This window comes from Aedes albopictus, chromosome 2, assembly GCF_035046485.1.
Source record: "Aedes albopictus strain Foshan chromosome 2, AalbF5, whole genome shotgun sequence".
In the NCBI taxonomy this organism is placed as follows: Eukaryota; Metazoa; Arthropoda; class Insecta; order Diptera; family Culicidae; genus Aedes; species Aedes albopictus.
The window spans coordinates 289,766,545-289,794,307 of record NC_085137.1 but is presented as its reverse complement, the minus strand read 5'-3'; the positions used below and the strand labels follow the sequence as shown (position 1 = coordinate 289,794,307).

The 27,763-nt window shown below is 36.4% G+C and overlaps 2 protein-coding genes across 3 annotated transcripts in view; both read right to left on the bottom strand.

Annotated features, from left to right (window-relative positions):
• The window catches only part of LOC109410267 (tyrosine-protein kinase receptor torso), a 174,679-nt gene that overhangs the window by 86,205 nt on the left and 60,711 nt on the right, over positions 1-27,763 (bottom strand). The gene's annotated exons all lie outside the window — the stretch shown is intronic.
• Positions 199-27,136, bottom strand: LOC109410268 (heparan-alpha-glucosaminide N-acetyltransferase). Its single transcript, XM_029872859.2, has 6 exons — positions 26,758-27,136; positions 26,553-26,683; positions 26,359-26,483; positions 13,517-13,908; positions 13,167-13,450; positions 199-886 (listed from the first exon to the last, which is right to left on the bottom strand). The coding sequence occupies exons 1-6, from the start codon at positions 26,890-26,892 to the stop codon at positions 235-237; spliced, it is 1,719 nt and encodes a 572-aa protein (XP_029728719.2). The 5' UTR covers positions 26,893-27,136; the 3' UTR covers positions 199-234.

The window sequence follows — 27,763 nt, the reverse complement described above, 5'->3', positions numbered from 1 at the left end:
TTCCATATTGCTCGGTACAACCGGAGGATTTTGCCACATTTCCGCTGAAAACAACCAACAATGCTTATAGAGTCAATTTTACCTCACGTGCCGCGGTCATTCGTCACGGGAGAGCCTTGAATAATCATGGTTGGCTGGCCAATTGATGTTGAAAATTTGCAACTCTGGCGGTGATATTAAGAAAGGAAGTCAATAATTCATAACGAAAAAGTCTTTAATAAAATTCTCAACGCTTTACAAGCTGTAGAATATTTTCTTCTTGAACAAGTAATAAGCAATTCCATTCCAAAGAACTGTATTCCACAAGGCTTCGCACATTAGCATAAAATGAGTATTCATCAGTCCGATCCTCCAATGCCATGGAAGCATATGATGGAAAATGGTGTGTCCCACGTACAAGATGATTGCATTCATTCCCGCGTAAAGAAACGGATTTCCACTCCAAAACCGTTTAACATCAATCAGCACGTAGCAGATGAGCAGCAGGAAAAACGCCAACGAGGCCGTTACCATCACATAGGACAGTGACCAGAGATTCTTGTTGATCGGTATCCATCCTTCGTTTTTACTGAATCCGCACAGGATGCCACCGATCAGTCCCAGTACCACTCCCCAGGCGGACATTCTTCGAATCCGGGCTGACACCCCGGTATGGGTAAGTATCAGCACGCCACACTGCAGCCCCAGGAACACTTGCAGTAGCGTAGGCAGGCATCCGAACGCTCCTTCCGGATCAAAAGCCTGCGTATCGTAGACGTATCGAGCCGTCGGATGTTGGTAAAGGTGAGAGACGCCCAGAATAATGCGATCCAGGTAACCGGCAATCCCTCCGGTACAGTTGGGATGCATCACCATCAGATGCTTTCCTCCAGGTCCGAAGTAGCCACTGTAATTAATTTTACGGTCATTGTTATTTACTTCCCAATAAATTTTATGCACACTTCCAACCATAACTGTAACCCTTTAGATTAAGTATTCAGTCCTTAAGATGTACAGGGGTTAGGAGAAATGATCGGGACAGGCAAAATTATCCCTTTTCAAAAAAAAAACAAAGAGCTGTAACTTTTCGAAAAGTGCATCAAATATTCTAAAATTGTCACTGTAAGTTGATCAACTAGTTGTGTATCAGTGGACAAAATTTGGAAAAGATCGGACTATTCTGCACAAAGTTATAGAGATGCTGGAAAAAGGTATAGACACATTCTACGGGCCCCGTATCATCAATACTCATTTTTCAAAGTTGAAATTTGGCATATTTCACATTTTTATAACATTCTACATTACTCTTGTCGCCCAAAAATGTATTCAACATGATATTAATGTAACAATAAACATTTATTGAACGACGATTAAGATTACCAATAAAATCGTGGTTTTGGGGCATTTCGCCATACTATTCATCAAGGCTGTCGTGTTTTAAACACCAACGCACTGATTTTTCAAAAGTCTTCCATGATTAACAGATAAAAGTATGTAGATTTTTTAGCATACAAAAAGTTTTAATTGTAATACTTTACAATTCTGAGGTATGGCTGGTCAAAGTATAGGTTTTTTAAGCGTTGTAACGTCACGGAAAAGCAACCTTTATGAAATTTATTCAAATTCGTTACAAGTTTCAAATTTGAAATTTTGTATGGTCTTTGTACTCCAGAATATCTTTCCAATGAGACTAAAAAAAAAGTAAATCGGTTCACTGGCGCCTGAGTTTCACCTGGTTGAAGTTTGCGTTGTAACGTCACGAAAAAAAAGTTCGGTGGAAAAGAGCAAATTTCTCTGGCTTGGGTGGCTCCTGCAGTGGACACAGGTAGTTCTATATTCAAAACTATTTCTGGAGCTCGATTTGAAAAGGTCGTATGTGCTTTTGTCGATTAAAAATTCGATCAGTTGGATTCGCTTATTATAGCAAAAACCGTTGAAATTGAACAAAGTTGATATATACAGCAGAATCATCACAAAACAGGCTTTCCGTTCTATCATTTAAAGTCTCCAAAATATCTTCCACATTGCTACAATATCTAAAATAAACTGATAGAATTTTATATCGACAAATGTACATACGACCTATTCAAATCGAGCTCCAGATTTCTTCCGCGTTGTGTATGAGCCCTTTTCATTTATTCATTCAGTGTTATTCATAAATTGCGTACAATTAGGGGTCGTTCATAAACTAAGTAGACTCTTGAGTGACGTGGGATGTGATGTTTAGCCAAAATCTACGCTCTATACAAGTTCCAAAAAATGTGTAAATTGTAATTATACTGCGATCTTGTAAAAAAATAAATCGTAATCAAATGCCACTCAAACCGATAATTTTCATGATATCAGAACCAAACAGACGAAACACTGACAAAATTACCATCTCATATATCTCACAGTATTGATAATTTCGAGAGTTGGTGTTTTCAGCAAAGTTGTTAGGTTAGTCATGGCACAAATTTCCCAAATAGAGGAGAATGTGCTTTTGGAGCCGACCTACTGGTTGGTCAAAGACTTACAGTTGATGGATAGTTTGGTTTAAAGTTCCACCAAAAAGTGGCGCAAGAGAACTTACAAATTTTAAGTTTCATATAACTCAAGACCCTGATTTCTTAGAAAGATGATTTCTTCGGCAAAATAGTTTGGTAAGTCAAGGACTTGCAGTGGATTTACCATTAGATGCGAAATTTCGCTACTAGAAGTTTGCATTTTGCGAAAGTTGGCAAATGATTATAATTTCTCAAAAAGTATTCTACAAGCTGGAACTTTTTTTACTTGGTCCCAAGATTAAAGAGTCAATAGAACGACAGTCAAAAAAGATGTATTCTACTTGAAGCGCTCCATCTTCGTGTAGAGCTAACATATCAAGTCTACATTTGTAGCAATTACAGGTAATAAGCTGAGAAACTATCAGTCAAAATTTGAGAATTTTTGATAATTTTTTTACAGAATTACGGCTTGTTGAATGTTTTCAAGATAATTAATAAAATTGGAATGTTATTGAAAATTTGCAACTTGCGCCACGGTGCGGCAGAAATTAAAACCAAACGGCTATTTAACTGAAAGTTATTGATCTACCATGATCCTGATGTTAACGAAACTAAAAATGTGTATGCCCTCTAGAGCCTCTTAGTAGAAGGATTTGACATCATTCGGCCCATAAATTGAAAGTTCTTGACCAGCCAAACAACTTTGTCGAGGACAGCAACTGTTTAAATAATAAGGATCTTGAAATATACAGGGATGAAAATTATGTCAGTGTTACGTCTATCTTTGATATCACAATAATCACCGATTCATATATATCAGGTCCTTGAATACTTAGGGAGTTGTTTAACTTTCCAAAGATTTACAGTTTAAAAGTCGTTTGGTTTAATGTACTATTTGCCTAGTGGTAGTTGACATCTTGAAAAATCATGCACATTATATTTATTCAGAAAATAAAATAAAAATGTCCGAAAATTTTCAAATTTTGAGTGCTAGTCAGAACTCGTAGGAAACTTTTTGAGAAATTCTAATCATTTGCAAATTATTATAAAGTTTTATTTAGCATCGCGAAATCTCACGTCCAATGGTTGTGACTTATCAAACAACTTTGCCAAAGACACCAACTCTCTAAGTAATTAAGATTGTTTTTATCACTGTTAGGTCTATTTATCTCTGAGATCACAGAAGTTGGCTTAAGGGTCCTAAGTTGTATGCAGATCCTCTGGTATGCCTTTGGTTCAATAAATTCTTGCACACATCTTAAAGCGTTTTTACTTGAATTGATGGCATTGCATAGATTATTTAAAAAATGTTTATCGCGACGGCGTGATTGGTTCTATGCTGAAAAATCTCAGCGGTCTATGGGTTCTATGCTGAAGGATCTCAGCGGTCTAGTCTTTGGGATAAAATTAGAAGAATATAGTTGGTACTAAGCCGAAGATGGGTGCCGATGTCATTAACCTTCATGAAGGAATATTCATACTGCTGATAGCAATAACTTGGCCCTCCAAGCCATTTATCACAAAACGGATTTTCAATTGAATAAAGTTCCCCTTGAAGCAGTGAAGATAATGCAATAATATATTCACAAATTTGGGCAAATTTGGGTGATTATTCTGATTCTAACATGATGTGCATTTTCGTGACGTTACAACGCGAGCAGAACCCTGTTTGAAACTGAACGTGCGTTGTAACGTCACGAAATGTAAAAGTCGATTATCCAAAAACAAATCCGAAATTTATATGTTTTATTCCATTGAATTGAAGAACAAACCAATAAATTTCAATGGTAGAAAAAAAAATCAGAATAACATAAAAATCCCAGCAGGTTTTTTAAGATGTTGGTAGCGCGGTAGAGAGGAGCGAATTCCAGCGCGTTGTAACGTCACGCTACAAATACGCATTTAAAACACGTTTTTATAATGAAAACTAAATGTTCAATAGGTCAAATATATCAGAAATTTTACAAGGAATCCGAATATGAAAAAATATTTTGAGGTTTACAATCGTTTTCATGAGTTATAGTGAAAAATCTGACTACGAATGCATCAAAACGTTGTAACGTCACGGTAGAATGTGTCTATAATTTTCCGAAAGCCAACTTTGAGCTGTTATATCTCCGGATTCAATAAACCGAATGCAATGAAATTTTGACCTTTTATGACTTAAATTATGAGCTTTGAAAAACTTTTGACTTAACTTAAAATTCTTAGCAAGGAAGAAAATTCTCTCTCTCTCTCTTCTTGGCGTAACGTCCTCATTGGGACAAAGCCTGCTTCTCAGCTTAGTGTTCTATGAGCACTTCCACAGTTATTAACTGAGAGCTTCCTCTGCCAATGACCATTTTGCATGCGTATATCGTGTGGCAGGCACGAAGATACTCTATGCCCAAGGAAGTCAAGGAAATTTCCTTTAAGAAAAGATCCTGGACCGACCGGGAATCGAACCCGTCACCCTCAGCATGGTCATGCTGAATACCCGTGCGTTTACCGCCTCGGCTATATGGGCCCGGAAGAAAATTATAACGATTAGATCATCATTTCAAAATTCGAGATAGTAATTATAGTTCATTTAAATTCATTCTAATTGACTTGAATATATTTATGTTTTGAAGGAAAGCAACAAAATAGCCGACATTCAATTGAAAAAGTAATGGGATGCATATGAAAAATAGATAAACATAGATAAAACATAGAATAAATGAAATTGCTTTAACTTTTTTGTCCTAGTAATAATTTGAAATTTAGTCAAATGTTTTTCAAAGTTCAATATAATCGTCATAAATGATCAAAATCTTATTGCATTCGATTCATTGTATCCGGAGACATAACAGCTCAAAGTTGGATATCGGATGATTATACCCTTTTCTAGAATCTTTCTAACTTCGTGTAAAATAGCCCAATTTTTTTTCCAAAATTGGACCACTGATACACAACTAGTTGATGAACTTACAGTAAAAATTTTAGAATATTTGATGCCCTTTCGAAACGTTACAACTAAACTAGTTGAACATTTTTTGAAAAGTGAAAATTTTACCTGTCCTAGTTATTTTGGGTATACCCTGTATTGCCCCTCTTGGCATGTCAGTCCCATGTCGTTTCTAATGCAAATCATGTTTTTATCACTCACGAGGTCATTTGAAACAAATTAGATATTTTTCCTGCCTTATTTCAATGCTCAATATGACACGAAAAGAGTATGCATGAAGTGAATACATTTCTTTGAAAATAATTGGAGTTATAATACAAAAGGTAGGCGCTTTGAAAAACAACATGGGACTGACATGCGAAGAGAGGCAGTGTAGGTGTCATATCATCACATCCTTTCCTATCCTTGTAACGGAGAAGATGGGCGTGGCCGGCAATGGAAGTTCTCATATCTTTTTTACTTCAACCTCTGATTGGATAGCTATTCCTTCCCAAATAGCATTCTATAAGCAATTAGAATAGGTGTATTAAAGTTTCAACATGACAACTTTCAGTAGGCAATCTACGAATTACTCCGTTACCACGCAACGCAACGCAACGCAAATATTTTATAGTAGGGGGAAGTAGTGCGGAGTGCGAGAGTAAGTCTCGGCTTCATATAAATAATTCGCTCACGGTGTGCCAAAAACCGTTATTAACAAATAAAAATGTCCAACCAAATAGTACCCGGCATTCGAAAGATTTACTATTCTAGCATCTCCTCTGAAAATTTGAAAATGTTTCATTGAGGGAAATGAAAGTTTTTGTGATTTGAAGGTTTTGAACCAAATTCTACAGGATTTTCTTATATGAGTAAATATGCGCGCACGGTGTGCCTGAAACCGCTATTAACAAATAAAAATGTACAGCAAACTCACACCCGGTATTCGAAAGATATACTATTTTAGCATCACCTCCGAAAATTTGAAAATGTTTTATCGAGGGAAACCAAAGTTTTTAATATTTGAAGATTTTCCTGTATTTTCATAGCATTTCATAGCTCATGTATAGGGTACCGGGATGCTTCGTTGGCATAGTCCCCTCGTTCGGCCTATCTCAAATCTAGCCAAAAAATCAAAGAAACACGCATAACTGAATATCGGAAAAGCTATGGGGCAAACAACTGTAACATTTCGTTTCAATTTGAGCACTTTGGAGCATTAAAATTGAATGAATATGTCACTTTGTTTAGCTTTTGTAGACGCAATGATGCTTCGGCTTAGTGATCATAAATAGCATGATTCTAGAACATTTCGAACTGACTTTTCAATAACACAACATTTGATGCGACGGTCAAAGACGCTATTTTGAACGTGTATATTTGTTTTCAACGAATAATAAATATTTTACAGATTGAATGTGGGCCGAATATTGAGGACATTTTTTCACTATGTACCCAAATATTGGCCCATCAGTAAAGTGAGGTCAACAACACCGATAAAGTGACGTCAACAACATTGCTTGCGTAAGAACCAGAAAGAACGAACAGGAAGAAAGATTTTGTGTACGGTGACTGTAAAAATATAACAGAATAATAAGGTTGAATTGTTTTCGTTAATAAATTAAGAAAGAACTTTAGCCTAAGTAATTTATTTACAGTTTTTTGAAAATTTGGCTCCAAAAATGTAATTTACAAGTAAGATTGGTGAACAAACAGAGATAATACTTCAGCAGAAATATTGAAAAAATGAGATAATAAGTGGTTCTAGTGCACGGAAAGCAATAGACCAACGTTGTATCCACTAATAGGCCAATTTTTGTACCATAGACCAACGTTGCATACCATCGCATCGAATCTTTTCAACTTATTTAAGTTAATTCTTGAATATTTACGTTAGTTTAATTCCAATTGGTGAAACATGCATTGCTTAGAGTGTGTAATAGGATCAAAATATTATTTCTAGTGGTATTAATTCATGAGTTATGGTCAACATTGTCAAGGCGGCTTGCAAATTAGGCCAAGGAATGGTACATATACCCTACATAGGAATATTATCATACGGTGCTTTTTGTATCATAAGCAAATAATAACACTGTTCGACAAAATTTTTAAAAAGTTTGTATTATGGGATTAGAATAAAAAGAACAGGGTTTTGGAACCTTAGAAGTGTCATAGTGAAAGAGTTTTCGAAAAATATTGGAACGGGACTTCACAGTTTATGACCGAAATTTGAATTGGCTTCTTTAGTGGTGTTGAGATAATTCCATATTCTGAATCTGCATGCCAAACTGAGCCGAAATCCAAATTTTCATGAATTTTGGTGACCGGGAACCTATTTAAAAATCAGTTTAAAGTTTGTATGGGAGCGATTTGTCGGATCACCCCTCGTCGCATTTTGTACTGGGCGGAGCTGTCAAGAAGTTACTCAGCTGTCAAAAGGCGATTTCAAAAAATCTGTTTGAAATTGATTTTTGGTACTAAAATAAAGTTCAAAAAATCTGAAAAAAATCATAGTGGCTTAGAAAAAGGTGCTCTTTCGTATAAAAACAAAAAATCAATACAATTTTCATAATTTAAAAACCCAATTGAAAACTTGGGGTATTCAATTGATATACGCATTAGGGTTTCTAGGGTCCCAAACCCATATTAGGGGCACTCACTAAACAGATTAAATTGCTGCGTAAGCCATGATTTTCTGCTCATTTGAAATGTTTCATGATTTTGCGAATGAAATAATCAAAGATTGCCTTGGTGATCGCGACGTTTAATCAGTTTAATCGATTTACGCTGTTAAGTGAATCCCCCTATTCTTTTTTTTTTTTCTCATCTCATAAAGGCGAATTGTCCAGTTTTCTCAAAATTCTGAGATACCCGTACGCACAGGCAAAACATATTTTTATAAAAAAAATTTAATCAACCATCTGAGGAAACATGTTTTCGAATATATCATATCATATCAAAAAAAAAAATTGAAAAAAAATGTTTCAAATTTGGATATTTGGCAAATCCGTAACAAAGTAGTTCAAAACATATTCTGCATACAAAAACCCTTTTTAATGTATAAACTCTTTACAGGTATCAATTGAAATACCTTGAATACAAATCCAAAAAATATAAAAATAGTTGTTTGTTGAAAAAATGATTGTATTTTCGCTATACAAAGTTGTGCCCATACTTTCTGGGACACCCTATAAGCCGAAAAGAGAGATGAGTTTGTAAAATAGTAGTGTTCACGGTGCGGTTTCGGAGTCAGTTTGGCTTTCTATTCCGCAGAATCATTACTTGTTCTGTGGCTTAGTTGGTTAGAGCGCCGGTCTAGCAAATACGGAGTCGTGGGTTCGAATCCCACCAGAACGCGATTTTTTTTCACAAATTTCATCTCTCAATTTGTCAATTAGCAACATTTCATGCCTTCTTATTACAAGTTTTTCCTGTATGTTTCAGACATACAATCAAATCTGGTAAAATGCCAGTAAAATGGGCAATATGTATCATTGTACTTATGTATAAAATTGTACTTTTTATTATTATTATTAATGACTTGTTTAGTATGAAAGTTGCATACTTTTAGGCGTTTGCTTTAGGTTTTTTTTTTAATTTTTTGGAAAAAATAACGAGAGTTTTGCCGAAATGTCTTCAAACTCACTTGCAGAAAGCTTACACTAGTCAAGATGAATTGCGTTGATTTGCGAATCAAAAGATTATTATTCATCCAGCACTCAAGTAGTCCATTCTAGTTAAATGGATTTAATGGATTTCTTCGATAACGTAAAGTAAGAAAAAACACAAACTTATCTTCACATACTCGCGGGATTTGGGGCAAAATTATTTCCAGAATCGTGCGGATTTGGCGCGGATTCAAGTTTAGCTAGCGCGGATTTTTTTTTCACCCTTCTCGTAACAACCCTGCTGATGTCATAAATCACGTTTTATGCACAGAATACAGGGTAACTAACCCCTATATATTTTGGACCTCCCTGGGTCGAATTATCAGAACTTTCACAAACTTAATGAATAAATGACGAAAATTTTAGGAACTATTCGCTGAAGTATATTGCTCTGCATGGGCAGCAATAATTTCCTCACTGAAAATATCATTATTTGGCATGAAATTATTATTTGTCAATCTCGTCAACCACGCGAATTTCACATCATGTTTACGAAAAGAGAATGTGGTGCTGAGGAAACTTGCAGATGTAAACAAAAACGTTTTATCATTCTAGTGATCCAGCATATTCAAGAGACAGATTCCTCGAAATTAGTTTCAAACGGGTTGAAACAACCCACTGACAGCTATTGTTGTCAACATCTCAAAATGTGCTGATCAAACGAAATTGGGCCCCTAATGCCACTACTGTCACTCCATGCTATAGGTATGGGTGTGTCAATGGCGTGGGTTGAAACATTGGGTGTCCAAAATATACACTGAAATGCATTAGGGCATCCAAAACAGTGAAAACTGATGCTTCAAAAATCAGATTTTTAAATCCAATTTTCAGCCAGGAATGACCTTGTGGGTATTTCCCACGGGCAGGGGAGGCTTTTACGATAATACTAACATCATCATTATGTTATGTGTAACACCATCTGTTTCTGTTGGTTTTTTACTTAAATTCAAACCAATGTCCTCTAGGGGTCTAAAATTCGACCGTTACCCCATACAAGCTATTATTTTAGGTATTTTAATAAGTGGCAGGGCTTCTTAATACCTCATTCAGATTGTATTTCGGTACCGTAAACCGGAGTCAAATTGATCTTCGTGTCGAAATTGAACAGACATTTTTCCGTTAGAAAAAGCATATTTTTAATAGTTTTTTTTTTCAAATATCGTGCTGTTGGAATCCGATTCTATACGATATATGTAAGGAAACTGCTAAAAAAATGCTTTATCTACATGAAAAATAACTGATCAATTTCAACCCGAAGATCAATTTGACCCCGGTTTACGGTACTTGGATTGCCATATCTGGGTTTGATATTCTTCAGCTATTTCCTCCTGCTCGGATAACAGCCGTTCCACGATTCTTGTGAAGAACATGACGAACGAATCCGAGCTGAGCTTGAACACAATCCCTCAAATAAAGTATTGTACCATTTGGGCAAGTGTACTTATATTGGGCACTTGCCGCTATAACTAAGTCAATTTCATATGTTTTGTTTATTAGTGATACATACTTCACACCATTCCACAGTGGCTGATTTCGTCATTTTATTGCGCTTAATTAATAACTTTTTAACTATGACGTTTAGCGTCATGGTGTCTTCGAGAAAGTTTTTCGCTATAATAAGGAGCTTCTTTGGAACTATTGTAAAAAATGATGAATCCCCCTAAAAGTGAGATAGAAAATTTATTTTTTGCATTTTCCAAGATACAAGGTTGGTGTCTTCACAAAAGTTGTAGAAAATGTTATTTGTAGCAACTTTTCCAAAGACGCCAAGTTTGTAAGTCCATTACTTTTCAAGATACGTTACGTTTTTTATTATCAGCCCCTTGAAAAGGGTTTTTGAGCAATAACTTTCGATTAATTGATTCTACATTTTTCTGATGTTCTACAAAGTCATAGACAATGGTAAAACACATAACTTCGCCAAACACGACATCCTGCTAATTTCTAAAATAAAATAGTTATAACGGTTTTTCTAGTTTTCTGGGTCATATTTCAAGCATATATAACTTAGCTATAGGCAATTATATGCAAATTTCCTATTAAGCATGTGAATATACAAGTAATTGCCTCTCTTAGAAAGCCAAAACCAATGATGCAAATGATCACCTCACTAGTGCTCATCACAACTCATCAACTGTATATTTATCGCGTGCGATTGAACTGTGCACTGATCAGCGATGACCAGCAGCAAAGAGGTGGCAAAACGAACATGATGTAAATCACAAACGATTTTGCATACATCTGACTGGGCCGTCACACGCTCGCCCGAACAGCCGAACCATACCGAATAGGTTGGTTTGCGAAGCTACGGCATGAACGCTCGACACGCACACAGAAGCAACATTCGCATGTACCGATACCATACTAATAAAGCTTCCAGCCAACGATGCTTCGCGATAAGCTGTCGAAAAGCATCGAAAGCGATGAAAAGATATGCTTGGCTAGAACGCAACGGCTCAACGGCGAAAAGGAAGAGTCAACTATGCTGATTAGTGTTGAGTCCGTTCGTGTGCTACTCGTATGGGAGGTTGATTGAATAAAGCGAGGATGGGTGAAAACGTATTCGTTGTCGAAAGCAAATCGCATCATTTCGCGAATGTTTTCATCAAATAGCAAGCTTGGCCAAAACCATCAAACTGTAAGAGACTGTAAAATGGTTTTTGTACAGAAACTTTCAACCATCTATGTTACTTTTACATATATGGGATTTATTCATATCTTCAACATATTTATTTGACAGTTCATGGCAGCTTGCATTTTTATTGTTATTGTACGTGTGTGTGAATATATAGAATGGATTGTGGTGCATTCTGGAGTATTCATGAAGTACGTTACACGAAAACTTGGCGTCTTTGGAAAAGTTGCTCCAAATAATATTTTCTACAACTTTTGTGAAGACACCAACCTTGTATCTTGAAAAATGCGAAAAATAAATTTTCTATCTCAATTTTAGGCGGATTGATCATTTTTTTACAATAGTTCCAAAGAAGCTCCTTATTATAGCGAAAAACTTTCTCGAAGATACCATGACGCTAAACGTCATAGTTAAAAAGTTATTAATTAAGCGCGCTTAAATGACGAAATCAGCCACTGTGCATTCGTATCAGAGAGATTTATTCAAATGGTGCGTTTTGATATTTTGTTCAAGAAAAGTTCAATTTAAATTTAATGAAAAGCATCCTCCAATAACAATCATAAATTTTTTTTCTTGTCTGATGGAGATGATTGATGTATATAGGTTATCACATACGTAGAAAAGTGAGCAGCTTTTCATGCAGCAGAGAACGCAGTTAGCATAATGGCATAATAAAGCAGTAGTCAGGAGAACACAAACGATACTACAGAGGGGTTGCTTTCACTAGTTTTGAATGCGTTAGTGAGAATGAATCATGGAATTGGAGCACATTCCTTTATAAACGTTTACGCTAAAACTTTAACTCAATAATAACACTTTCCTCGAAATATCAAATCCAAATTGATATTCCGAAATAGTAGTTTTGGGTTAGCCAGTGAAAAATGCAAACCGTTCGAGAAGCAATTACCATTTTGCGTCTGTGAATGGCACAGTTTATGTTTGATAAAGGATGTATGGTACACTACACCCACTAAAGCTGCCTGCGGGGCAGCACAGTTATCTGGAAGTGGTACGAGCGCCTGTCAATCAACGAACTATGTATGAAATTAATATATATTTGGACTCGCATCCCATTGGCTGCACGACAAACAAATATTTTTGTGATTTTATTTAATATGATGAAAACCTGTTCTATTTATGAATAAACTTTAGCCAGCAGCAGAGGAAATCGCCCACAAAATTGCTTCCATAGAAAATCGTTAGTCACGCTTAATAAATTGATAAGTTCTCAATAATTCTCAAAGAAAAAATAACATAAACATAAAAAAATAAACAATGGAAAATTAATGGGAAGAACAAAAAAGTACAGTATAAAGATAAACAATAATTAAAAAAAAAACAAAAATCAATTGATTATAAATAAGAAATTAAAATGCAGTGATAACTCTCGCTTTATCAATGATGATGCAATGAGCAATTGGTCCATCTTAGGATAGCATGGTAGGAAGTGTGCATCAATAAGATAAGATAGAAAAAGAATAGCATTTGTTTACCTTGGGCATCCTGGTACAGGGGCGAGGAATATGACCAGCAAATAGATGAAGACGATTCCACCCATGACAATCCAATGCTTCCACAAACGCAGAATGTCCACATTCGGTTTGGCAAACCTGCTCTGAAACTGTGCACCCTCACTGTAGCAATATAGATGAATCGCAGAAACCACGAAATACGCCACACCAAATCTCTGTAGCACTCCGAACAAACGTAAATTGGCCATTTGAGGACCGCTGATTGAATTCAGGCACAATCCGATACAGAACAGCTTGAATGATCTCTGAAATGTACCCACAGTTTAGGACATTGTTTGTTGAACCACTCTTCTCCCAACCAGACCACTCACCACAGCCACATTCGCGAGAATCGATTTCCGTGGGACATTTCGTGACATTTGAGAACGCAAAGAAATCGGAATACACACACCCATGATGAACAAAAACCACGGGAACACAAGATCAGCCACGTGCAGTCCGTTCCATGTGGCGTGTTCGATCCACCAGTAATGTCCACCGCCGCTGTTGACGAAAATCATTAGCATAATGGCAATTCCGCGGAACGTGTCTAAGCTCTGGAGCCTTGGTTTCCGCGACTCATTAGGTTGGCCGCTGGCGCTACTGTTGGTGGGACTGGCCGCCGTGAGGGGAACCTCCGGGGGACTTGCCCGGCGGTAGAATTTTAATCCACATTTCAAAATTGTGATTAACGCTAGGGCCAGGAGGGCTATCGTGAGGAAGGCTGAAAACAAATCGATTGCATATACGGGGGGTTCGTGTCACAGGGAAAGCTAATTAAAATGCAACGAGATATATCAGTGCATAGTTATGATACAGATGAACACGCTTCGATTTAACAGATGATTATACAGAGTCGTTGGTGGAAAATAGAGATATACTGATTAGGCTTTGAAAGAGTTAAACGGCACAGGACTTAATACTGTTTTCATTGCCAGAGCAATCTTTAGCTACTAAGGGATCCACAATTGGTAAAAATACCCTGTTTCCATGGTTCGAATCGGTTCTCTGCGCTGTTTTACGCCGAAAGTAATTACACGAGTTCAGAGTTGTCCTATAAAAATCAGTAATATGAAAAAAACTTTGAAATTTGAAATTCTAGCGTTCGATGTTCAGCAAAAACATTGTATTTGTAAAAGACGCGAAAAATGTAATAAATCTTGTTGAAAAGTTATAATGAAAAATAATATTTCTAGAGGTCATATAGACTAGTAATCCTACATTATAGAGATATGCGGACGCGGCCATTGTGAGCCAATCGTGCAGAAAGAACTGTCCAAATGTGAGCCAAATGAACATGTTTATCGTTTGTAGGAATGCGTCGTTTGAACGGTATTGTAATCAGAATTAAACAAATTATAATTATTATTTTTTAAATATTGAAGCATATATGTATGGCATATGAAAATGTAGTAAAAAATATTTGATCAATTCTGCATTCAAGAAATCATGCTCATGAAGAAACTTTTGTAGCTGCTCTTCTCGAAAAAGCTTCTATTGCTGCTGTCTGATTCACTGCTGTCGACCACGATAAGCAAACGTAAACAAAACAACTTGCACCACTACAAAGTCACGCACAAAGTTTCAACTTTTAGCTTTGTGGCAAGTGTTGGAAACTGTTGTAAACAAAGCAAACAGCGTTGCCAAATCGACTTTTGTAACTTCCGCTCATCTCTATATGGAGGATTTCCAATAGGTATAGACAACGCAAAATACAATATGTCTCGTAAAGTATGAGATGATATAGCCAGAGAGTAAAAAATTCGAAGATTGAAAGTGAAGATTGACATTCTCGTTTTCTCATTCGTGTTTGGTCACGTTCATTGTCATCTGAATGCCTCTCTTTTTTCATTAAATTCTCTGTCACGAGCATTTTTCCACACGTCGTGAAATGTCCAATTTCTGTTAGCAGACGCACAATCCGACTTAATGGACAAATAGAGAACATAATTAATATTCTAATTAACTACTATACACAAGTTTTGAGGTAATTGGAAGTATAATCGGGAGTTACGGTCCAGTTTTATTTCTCAGTAAAAGTTGTCAGTGACAGAAAAATGAATGAATAGGTGAAAAAATTCATTCACCAAAATGAATTTTATTTTGATCCCTCAGTTGAGAAACTTCAAAATTCACGTTGAATTTCACTCATCGAAAATGAAAATTTTAAACTCTGGATATAGCATACTGACGTATTTGGCAGAGTTTTTCAAAATTGCATTCTGCGCTACTTTGCCGAAGACATCAAACGTCTACCTGCATATTTTAAAACACATTTTTTGTATGTCACTTTAGATGGATTGATCATTCAGCTCTTCATGCCGAAAGAATTATAATAACGCAAAAATCAACGGTTGCAAATTCATCAAAAAAGCGCCCTAAATCCATGGAGTAAAACACTTTGCGTTTACACGTTCAACTACTGCATTCAATTACCGAAAAAGTACCGTCTACCCTCGTTGGTTTGACCGCATGTAATCTGAACACTTTTTAGTTTGACCCCCTCTAATCTGCACATAGTTCAAATTAAAAATGATTCAAACGTCATTCTGCTAATGGAACGGTGTAAAACGGAACGCAGAACCAAAACAAAACACCAAATCAGGTTGCCAGTAGTATGTTTTTCGATGCTAACAGAGTTGCTAGACGTTCAAATTTAAAATGAACCCCGTTGGTTTGGATGAGGTGTCGTTCAAACGAACGGGGGTAGACGGTACTAAAACTTCGAGAAAACAACTAGGGAAAGAAAAAGGACGATAGCAAAAAATTGATGTCCGTTTTCGGACGGATCCTCTAAAACGCTCCCAAATAAACCTTGAAACCCCTGAGACCATCTGGGATCCCCGGAGATCCCTAAAGTACCCCTGAGACTACCTGGAATTCTCAAAGGCTCCCTGAAAACATCCTTAAACGCCCTGGAACGTCTCTAAATCGTGCTGAGATCCCCCAGAGCACTCCTAAATGCTCCCGCGAATCCTTGGATCACCCCTGGAATATCCTGAGATTCCTTAGAAAGTTCTTGAATCCTTCTAAGACTTCCTGGAACGCCCCTGAGCTCCCTGAAACCCACTGAAACTTCCCTAAAACCTAGTAAGAAACCATGAATCCCCTGAAATGTATCTGAATCCTCCTGGGACCCGCTGAAGCTCGCCTAAGATCCCCTAAAACATCTATGAAACACCCTGGGACTCACCCCTGATACCCCTGGCATTCGCCCCTGATACCCTCTAAAACACTACGAAACTCACTGAAACCCAATAAAATGCCTCTGAATCCTACTGTTCCATGGCCACTAAAACTTCTATTTTAGGGTGACTAAGGGTATTATCGACAGGTTTGTTCTCTTCGTCACAATGGGTTTTTGTCGACCAAATTGTATAATTCATCTTGCTTGAGTAATATTGGAGTTCAATAGGTTTTTACAAACCCTCCATGAGGAAGAGAACAAAAGGGCCGAAAATACGTAAGGTTCCCTATCTTACTGCTCGCAGTACGTATGACTGTGAAAATGGTTGATTACGTCTCTTTGCCGTTTTCAGTCGGGTCTGGCCTTCCTCAAAGTAGCCACCTTGGACCGTTTCTGTTGCAGCTGTGCATGAATGATGTCTACTCTATTCTTAATGCATGAAACTATCATAGACCTGAAGCTGTACTCTATATGGGAGCATCCATTAAGTGCATCACGCTAAAATTGGGGATTATCAGACCACCTCCTCCAACCGTGATGTACTTTATGGATTACCCCTAGAAGCAAGACACTGTGCAAACGAGAGCATCTCAGAGAAATTCTGAGTTACTCTTTTTATCGATGATCGACGAAATTTGTTGAAAGACATCCCCAAAACTGTAATTTTCGTTCAGCACACGTAACACTTTGCAGTTTGACATTGGTGCCAGATCACACTTTGGCGCAAATGAGATAAAATCTGAGGAACTGTGAGGAATTCTGAACAACACTTCCAGCACAGATTTTCTCTCGTTAGATCTGTCTTGCCCCTCCGTTTACCCCTATAAAGCAACGTCAAGATGCAGTGTTTCTACAACAACAGTTGAAAGCCTTTGCTGCTTGGTGCAGTTTAAACTGTATGCCCCTAAATGTATTAAAGTGCTCTGTTATATGAATCGGCCATAAGAAAAACATTTTTTACTTCTGATATGTTGTGAATGGTGTAAAGTAAGTTGAAGTGGGAATCGACTGTTAAGAATCTGGGAGTATTGTTGGACTCTAAATTGACCATGTTGCCTGTGTCGTCGCCAAAGCTTCAATTCAACATGGTTTCCTTTTTGATTTGCCAAGAAGTTTAAGGTCATATACTGCTTGAAGTCGCTGTATTGCTCAATCGTGCGTTCTATTTTGAATATTATTCGGCAGTCGTCCAGGCTCCTTATTATGCCAACCAGATTCAGCGCATAGAAAGTGTACATCGAAAATTCTTTCGGTGCAGTTTCAGGTTTAAACAGACGCACGTCCAGGTATTTTATTTAAAAAATAATTTTAAAGAGTAATGACAGAAGTGAAAGCATCTTTTTAGTACCGTAAAATGGGGTAACTTTGATAATTTTTCAGTGCATTTTCTTAATATTTTTCCATGTAACAGTATTTCCTCTAGTTTTATATTTTTAAAACAAGTACTGGGGTATCAGTTATCAATTGCAACTGAAAGATTCGATAATCTTAAATACTTTGAGTGACTTTTAGTTTTCCATATGAGCGAGAATCAGATTTTTATTTTGGGGTAACTTTGATAATGCCCTGAATGATACATAAAATCTTAAAAAATAATCACAGATTGAAATCTCAGGAGTATGAACATGATGAAAGAAGCCTTGTAAAATATATTTGATCGAATTTTTATATCAATACATTAACTTTTTATCAAATTCTACATACAAAAATGAGTTTGTGGAGTACTTAGTGAAAAACGCAGTGAATTTAGCTATCAAAAATCATTATCTTTATAAAGATATTTGAATAACAGTACATCATCATATGATTACTTGCTATTCATGGTGAATTTTAGGGGAGCGGACCTTGTGTGATGGTTAGAACACTTTACTATCACGCCGAGGACCTGGGATCGAATCCCGCTCCCGACAAACTCACAAATGTGAGTTCTTCCTTCGGAAGGGAAGTAAAGCGTGGGTCTAAAAATCTCGTTAATACAGATAAAAAAAAATTGTGAATTTTCTTTTTTTGGGTAGTTTTTGTTAATAAAACAAATTTTGAACAACATAGAATTATCTACATGACATTACAAGGGCACTGCATACTTTTAGGCGTTTACCGATGTATGGAGATTTTTGTTCCAATTTACAAAATTGCTTCTATTTCGTAAAAACACACTTCGTTAAGTGATTCAAGGAAAGATATGGAATCTACTATGATGAATCTGTCGAGAATAAGAGTCTATTCATTGAAGAAATAGTTGAAACGAAGTCGTATTGCAGATTGTTTGAAGGGGTTGAGAAATGACAAAAATATCAACAATTTTTATTTTTTGTCCAAAAAGTTGTATATAAACTAGGTTTTAATCAAAATACGTCTAAGATGAACTTTCATATGTGACACATTCTACCGTGACGTTACAACGTTTTGACGCATTCGTAGTCAGATTTTCCACTATAACTCATGAAAACGAGCGTAAACCTCAATATATTTTTTCATATTCGGATTCCTTGTAAAATTTTTGATATATTTGACCTATTGAACATTTAGTTTTCATTAGAAAAACGTGTTCAAAATTCGTATTTGTAGCGTGACGTTACAACGCGCTAGAATCCGACCCTCTCTAACGCGCTACCAACATCTTAAAAATCTGCTCGGATTTTTATGATATTCTGATTTTTTTCCACCATTGAAATTTATTGGTTTGTTCTTCAATTCAATGGAATAAAACATTTAAATTTCGGATTTGTTTTTGGATAATCGACTTTTACATTTCGTGACGTTACAATGCCCGTTCAGTTTCAAACAGGGTTCTGCGCGCGTTGTAACGTCACGAAAATGCACATCATGTTAGAATCAGAATAATCAGCCAAATTTACCCGAATTTATGAATATGTCATTGCATTATCTTCACTGCTTCAAGGGGAACTTTGAAAATCCGTTTTGTGATAAATGGCTCGGGGGCCAAGTTATTGCTATCAGCAGTATGAAAACTTCTTCATGAAGGTTAATGACACCGGCACCCATCTTCGGTTTAGTATCACCCATATTCTTCTAGTTTTGTTCCAAAGACTAGCGCGCTGAGATCCATTATTTTGCACCGCCAGAAATTTAAATTTTTCAGCATATAACTCATCACGCCGTCGAGATAAGACACATTCTACCGTGACGTTACAACTTTTCTACGCATTCGTAGTCAGATTTTTCACTATAATCATAAAAACGACTGTAAACCTCAAAATATTTTGTCATATTCAGATTCCTTGTAAAATTTCCGATATGTTTAACCAGTTTAACATTTAGTTTTCATTGGAAAAACTTGTTTAAAATGATTTTTTAGCATGACGTTACACCGCGCTAGAAATCGACCCCCTCTACCGCGCAACCAACATCTTGAAAAATTTGCTCGGATTTTTATTTTAAATTGAAAATTTCTCCCACTATTGAAATTTATTGGTTTGTTCTTCAATGCAGTGAAATAAAACATATGCATTTTGGATTCGTTTTTGGATAATCGACTTTTACCTTTCGTGGCGTTACAACGCCCGTTCAGTTTCAAACAGGGTTCTGCGCGCGTTGTAACGTCACGAAAATGCACATCATTTTAGAATCAGAATAATCAGCCAAAATTGCCCGAATTTGTGAATATATTATTGCATTATTTGCACTGCTCCAAGAGCAACTTTATTCTATTGAAAATCCGTTTTGTGATAAATGGCTCGGAGGGCCAAGTTATTGCTATCAGCAATATGAAAACTCCTTCATGAAGGTTAATGGTACCCATCTTCGGTCTAGTAAAACCCATATTCATCTAATATTGTCCTAACGACTAAACCGTTGATATTCATTACTTCGCACCGCCAGATATTTAGATTTTGCAGCATAAAACTAATCACGCCGTCAAATTAAACATTCATCAATAATTCATGCAATGTCATTGATTCAATTAAAAACGCTTTAATATGTGCGAGCAGTTATTGAACCAAAGACATAATTGAGGATCTGCATACCACTTAGGGGCATCAATTTCTGTGATTCCAGAGACAAATAGACCTAATGACAAGAAAATTCATCCTACATATAATTACTTAGAGAGTTAGTGTCTTTGGCAAACAGCCAAGGGCTGAAAGTCTCTTTAATAAAGACAAATCAATCTTTGGCAAAGTTGTTTGATAAGTCAAAAACTTACAGCTGATTTACTATTTACTATTCAGACACACTGGGCGACGCTAATTTTTTTACAATAGTTTAGAATTTCTCAAAAAGTTTTCAACAAATTTTGACTAGTTAAGAAACTATTTTTTGGCAAAATCTTTGGGCACTTTATAAGAAGTTACAACATGTTGAATATTTCTTGAATAAATATAAAGTGCATGATTTTTCAAAATTTCAACTACCACTAGTCAGTTAAAAACTTGAACCAAACGGCTTTTAAACTGAAAGTTCTTGACAAGATAAACAACTTTTCCAAAGACATCAACATTCTTAAAGTCTAAAGTCTAAGTAATTAGAGTCCTGAGATATACGAGTTTCAATTTCGTAGGTGTTACGTCTGTTTGTCGGTGATTCTTGTTATATCAAAAATAGATGTAAAGCATTGTCCAGTTAGAATCCGGACGCAGATAATCACTTATATCTCAGAGGTGGAATAACAAACAGAAAAGGTGAAGCCCTCAAAACAAAGATAATTTACTTTAGTTTCATGGAAAAATATCATTAAAATTATTTAATTTAATTTTTAATACATTTTCTCATTTTTTCCGTGATTACTTCCTTAAAAATCTGCACAATGGTAGTAAATTTTAACATCAACCCCTTCGGCGGATTTGTTTAACAATCAGGTCATCTCTGTAGTGTCCTGAGACCTTCTACCAATCTGATTAGGATTCCAAAGAAACTTTGCCAAATATTTCTCTTTTTGCGAAATTAAGGGCTATTCAGTGAATTCCAAAGAAGCAAAATTTGAGTGTTTTTTCGTTAATAAACACTATCCAACAGTGATGACAGTGTAACACATCTCAGGCTGTCGTGATAGCTCACCAAATTAGCTCAAACCTCTACAGATCCCTTGTGTGCATTTTTGAAAAGCAGCACGCGGTTCTTGAGGTTATCATCTTTGTACACATTTGGTGTCAAAATCGTGATGTGAGAAAACGATGTCCAGAGCTCGAACTTCCTGGCAAATCTTGGAATTCCAAGCAGATTTATCCATGAACATAAACTTCAATCTTCCTTGGGCACTTCCTCATGGCATGGTTAACAACATCTGTGCACATCACACATAATGGTTATGGAGACATTAACATTTTTCGCGACTGTCGTACCTGACCACGCTTAATTTTCAGCGTGTTTGTGCAAGATTTTTTTCCTTCACTTGTCTTCAATCTGAAATAACTTTTCACTCGTAGCAAGAAAATCGATGAAATTTTCACCATCAATAGAGGACTTGTTTATGATCAGACTGCTGTAAAAAAATATGATTATGATCATTGAGAACGTCACAATAAATTATCCTTTGCGTCCGGGTTCTAACTGGACAATGCTTTAACTCTGACGTAATATCCATCCCATATATTTCAAAATCCTAACTATTTAGACAGTTGGTGTCCTCGACAAAATTGTTTGGATGGTCAAGAATTTTCAATTGATGGGCCGTATGATTTCAAATCCTTCCCTCCTAGTGGGGCGCTAGAGGGGCATACACATTTTTAGTTTTACTTATCTCAGGGCCGTGATTCATTGAAGATGTTTGGTAGATCAAGGACTTTCAGTTTAATAGCCGTATGGTATTAATTGCTGTCACACAGTGGTGGTAGCTGCAAATTTTCAAAAGCATGCCAATTTTATTAATTACCCAAAACACATTCAACAAGCCGTGACTTTTTATAAAAAACTAGCTGTCCCGGCAAACTTTGTCTTGCCAAGCTGTGGTGATTTGACAACTATTGAGGTCATCGCTGCACCGCACTCTAGATTCGTTTCATTTTTGATCGTGTTGATTTCCCTCCCAGCTCATGAAAAATCAGTAATTTATCAATTTTCTTACTTTTCATGTTGTTTTTCGTAACTTTTTGTACATATAAACACAGCCACCACGAATACGAATCGAACCATGCAGGAGTCATGTTGATCGGCTCATCCGTTCTTGAGTTTTGCTGCCTCAAAGGAACTTCAAACTCATTTTTATATATATAGATATCAAAAATTCTCAAATTTTGACTGATAGTTCCTCATCTTGTTATCTGTAATTTCTACAATTTTGGACTTGATTGGTTAGCTCTACACAAAGATGGAGCGCTTCAAATTATATTTTGAAAGTTAAGAATTAAATATTGATCTTTGATTACAATTTGATTTGAATACAATATGTCCACAGTGACAAGGGCCCATATAGCCGAGGCGGTAAACGCACGGGTATTCAGCAAGACCATGCTGAGGGTGACGGGTTCGATTCTCGGTCGGTCCAGGATCTTTTCGTAAAGGAAATTTCCTTGACTTCCTTGGGCATAGAGTATCCTCGTGCCTGCCACACGATATACACATGCAAAATGGTCATTGGCAGAGGAAGCTCTCAGTTAATAACTGTGGAAGTGCTCATAGAACACTAAGCTGAGAAGCAGGCTTTGTCCCAGTGAGGACGTTACGCCAAGAAGAAGAAGAAGATGTCCACAGTGAAAAAAGTTCCAGCTTGTAGAATACTTTTCAAGAAATTCTAATCCTTTGCCTGCTTTTGCAAAATGGAAACTAACGTCTTCTAGTGGCAAAATCTTGCACCTGTTGGTAAATCAACTGCAAGTCCTTTACTTACCAAACAACTTTGCCGAAGAAATCGTATTTCTATGTAATAGGGATCCTGAGATGTATGAAATTTAAAATTTGTAAGTTCTCTAGTACCGCCTGTTGGTGGAACTTTAAATCAAACTATCCATCAACTGTAAGTCTTTGACCAACTTAATAACTTTGTAATTTCGTCAGTGTTTCGTCTGTTGGCCACTCATATCACAGAAATTTTCGGTTACCACTTGATGACGATTAAAAAAATTACAATATCGTTGTACAATTACATCGTAGATTTTGGCCAAACACCATCTCCCTCGTCCTACAAAAGTCTACGTAGTTTATGAACGGACAATGGTACGCATTTAATAAACGATATCTTGAAAAAAGAGCTCATACACAACGAGAACGAAACTGTTTTGAATATAGAACTACGTTTGTCTAATTCAGAAGCCGTGCAAGCCAGAAAGATTTGGTCTTTTCCACAGAACTTTTTTTCGTGACGTTACAACGCAAACTTCAACCAGGTGAAACTCAGGCTTCCGTGAACCGATTTTCTTTTTTTTAGTCTCATTTGAAAGATCTTTTCGAGTATAAGGAGCTCACAAAATTTCATATTTGTAACTTTTTTCGTATTTGAATAAAATTTGAAAATGTTGATTTTTCGTGACGTTACAACGCAATAAAAACCCATACTATGATCAGCCATATTTCAGAGTTGTAAAGTCTCCCGATTAAAAATCTTTTTATACTAAAAAATCTTCATACATTTATCTACAAATGATGGAAGACTTTTGAAAAATCAGTGTGTTGGTGTTTAAAATACGACAGTTTGGATGAAAAGTGTGCCTAAAGGACTTAAAATTACGATTTTAATGTTAATCCTTATCGTCGTTCAATTTATATTTATTGTCACACTAATATCATGTCGAATACATTTTTGGATGACAAAAGTAATGTGGAATGTGATAAAAATGTCAAATATGCCATAATTCAACTTTGAAAAATTGGTATTGATGATACGTGGCCCCAGGGGGAGCGACACTAGTTTTGCCAAGCCAAAAAACCTCACAAAAAAGCTGAAAAAAGCTCAAAAAAGTCGCTAAAACCCGCAAAAGTTTTACGGGTTTTACCGGGTTTTTTCGACTTTTTTCGGCTTTTTTTGGGGTTTTTCGGCTTGGCAAAACTAGTGTCGCTCCCCCCGCGTGGCCCGTAGAATGTGTCATGTATAGAATTGATCTACGTTTGACTTTTTCTTAACTGGTTGAAGAAATCATAGTTATGAGATAAGCTATACAACGACTGTCGCACTATCAAAGTTACCCGCATTATCAAAGATACCCCGTTTACGGTACTCGAAAATTCAACTTTGAGGCGTTTTCGCCACCTTAAATCCAATTTTTTGGCTCAAACTCGAAGGTTTCTCTTTTTATGTGTTTTAAATATAGAAAAGCATACGAATGCCAGTTTTCGTTAACATTTGAAAGATAGGCCGCACCCTACCGAAAAACAAAGTAACAAATCTAGTACTGATGTAGATGCATTTACAAGAAAGTCGCTTTAGTTGTACCGTCTACCCCCGTTGGTTTGACCGCATGTAATCTGAACACTTTTTAGTTTTAGTTTTAGTACTGCCGATTAGAGGGGGTATCGGCACATCGTTCAAACTAAAAATGGTTCAAATGTCTTTCTGCTAATGGAACGGTGTGAAACGGAACGCAGAATCAAAACAAAACACCAAATCAGGTTGCCATTATTGTGTTTTTCGATGCCAACAGAGTTACTAGAAGTTCAAATTAAAAATGAACCCCGTTGGTTTGCATGAGCTGTCGTTCAAACCAACGGGGGTAAACGGTATATCTCTTTCGTGACGAACAAACACAATTGTGCTGTTGAGCAATAACAGTTTTGCATATTTTTCATATGTTTAGTCTTTGGTTTATGTGTAAACTGTTTTAATAATTGATCCATTATGTATATTTGCATGTATGGAAACAAACTTTTGTTTACGTCGCATGTGATATTTACCACAAAAAGTTAAACAAAAATTGGTCAAAATCCGTAAAACATGAAAAAATTTTATCTGTCGCATATTGTTTAATTTCCGATTTATCAAGGCAGTCAAAGCTGGAAATCGAAAGTTGAAGAGTACTTTCAAATGAGGAACAACCATTGTTGTTTTGTTAGGAAATATAAAAGTTCTGGAGAGTGCAAGTTGAGCTATTTGCATGGAAATTTCACTTTTTTTTGCGCTCCGTCCCGAGGTATATACTAACTGTAAATATGAATCAAGTTAAATTAATGAAAAAAATAATATTTTTACAGTACAACAAAACAACATTTTTGTGCTTATAAGTTATTTGGTTCTTGCTAGAGATACACTAACATTGAGTAGATTACATGGAAAAAGCTATTGTAACAATAAAAAAAAACATTTGTTATTAGATTTATTTGCATCTACATACATTTAAATTAGATGAATGTCAGTAAGAATAACAAACTACAACAATGCAACGAAACAAACATGAATTATTAATCTATCTCGAAAATCGTGCTCCCCACAAAGATTTTTGTTGAACAAGAATGGAATAAACCACTCTTGAAAAAAACTTTGGATTAAGAAACTGTTGTTTAATTAGTTCTGTATATTGGCCTATGTATCTCTGATACATTCAGGACCGTTGAATCAGAATCCGGACTAAGATTCGCTTCAGCGCATCGCAATTTTGAGAGAAAGCTCAATGTATATTGTATAGGACTTTTTTTTTGTTTTTTAACCGCAAGCCATTAAGCATGCAAATATGTTTTGAAGTAATAACTGGTTAAATTTCTTTATTAACATCTAAATTATCGATTTATGGAAAATTTCGCATTTTATAAAATCATTTTTACAGTTTTAAGCATTTTAAATAAGTCACACGCTTGGTATCTTCCATACAACCCAGCCTCCATATATGTTTTCAAGTTAAATTACCTAACTTGAAATGCTTGAAACTATTTAATATGAATTAGTTTATTTTGATTACAATTTACAAATTTACAGATTGCTTACTTAAAAAATCGTTTTATGCTTATTAGCTAGGAGCCAAATTGCATATTTTTGAAAAATAAATAATTCGAGTAATATCTCAAACATTGTGACGTATTACTGCAAATCCCGGCTTTAAATCATTAGTATTCACTCTGTATCAATAACTATGCACTTGATCACTTTCATTCTTTAAAACTTACGCAAATAAATGTTGACCGGCGTTTTGGCCGTTTCCAATGAGCAATGACGTGCAATAGTATCATCCACCGTCAAATCGTAGACACCAAACTCACCCAAATTTGCATCAAATTGGCACACAAAAGACCTTTTGTAAAAAATAAGATGAATTCAGCAATAACAAATCAAGATATAACACTGCATGCATCAAATTTACTCATTATCAAAAGCGTATTTTCCGACATCTCGATCGAAAATTTTGAAGCCCAGCTTCCGCGACACATCCACTTTGAACACGTTATCATCGTCGTTCTTTGGTTTGATTTCACGAATCTTCGTATAGGGGCACTACAAAACAATGAAGGTTTCGCGATGACAACAGGAGTGATAGCCATTCAAATGACCACTAAATCGGTTCTTACCTTATCACATTCGTCCGATAGTGAGTACAGGTAGTAGCCCCGCAAACCACCGACGGTAGCATTGACAAAGGCTTCATCTACCCCCAGCGACCACAAATCTAATCCTCGGAAATATCGCTCTGTATATTCAATCATCCTGGCTGCAGACTCAGAATGGAACTGACCACGATCTCATCCTTTCAATGGATGATTGGCTCTACTACCCACCCCCACACTATCAATCTAAACACAGCCAATCTGTGCGAGAAGAAAGTGCATATACACGGTGATCGAAAATCGTAAAACCACTTTCTGTTGGGTTGTCCGCTGTGGTATGCCTGCCTGCCTTGAAATACATTTCTCGCAAACAATACAACAAAACGGCGAAACTGTGAACTGCTGTTTGCAAATAGGTAGCTGAATGAACGTTGTTCTCATTCATTCGTATACATGAGCATTTTCATAACTGGAGGCGATTGATGTGTGTATGGACTGTGCATTTCACACAATTCAATCTGGAATAGAGGTATGAGCCATGGAGCATGCGCTGGTTGTGTAGGTGACAACTAAATGAAATATGCTTTGTGAATGAACAAATCCTTGGCTAAATATGCACCCAAAGTAGAATGCAATTTCATATATCACTTTTTTAAATTATGGAATGATTATTTTATGTTTATATAATGACGGTTTCAATTAAAAACTAGCTTGTATTGTAATTCTAGCTATCGAATTTTCTCCTAAACAATGTCAACTCGATTTGAAGTAATTACTAATGTTGAGAATCAGCAATCTACTCAAACGAATTGATGTGGTGCGTGGACACGCCTGGCAATGGCTGAAATGGAGACGCATGGTTCCTAGTACCGTAGACGCGTCGCACACTAGAATAACAGGGCCCATTTCATGGCCAAAAAGTTTTAATATGTTTTAAATACACCATATGTAAGGGCCCATATAGCCGAGGCGGTAAACGCACGGGTATTCAGCATGACCATGCTGAGGGTGACGGGTTCGATTCCCGGTC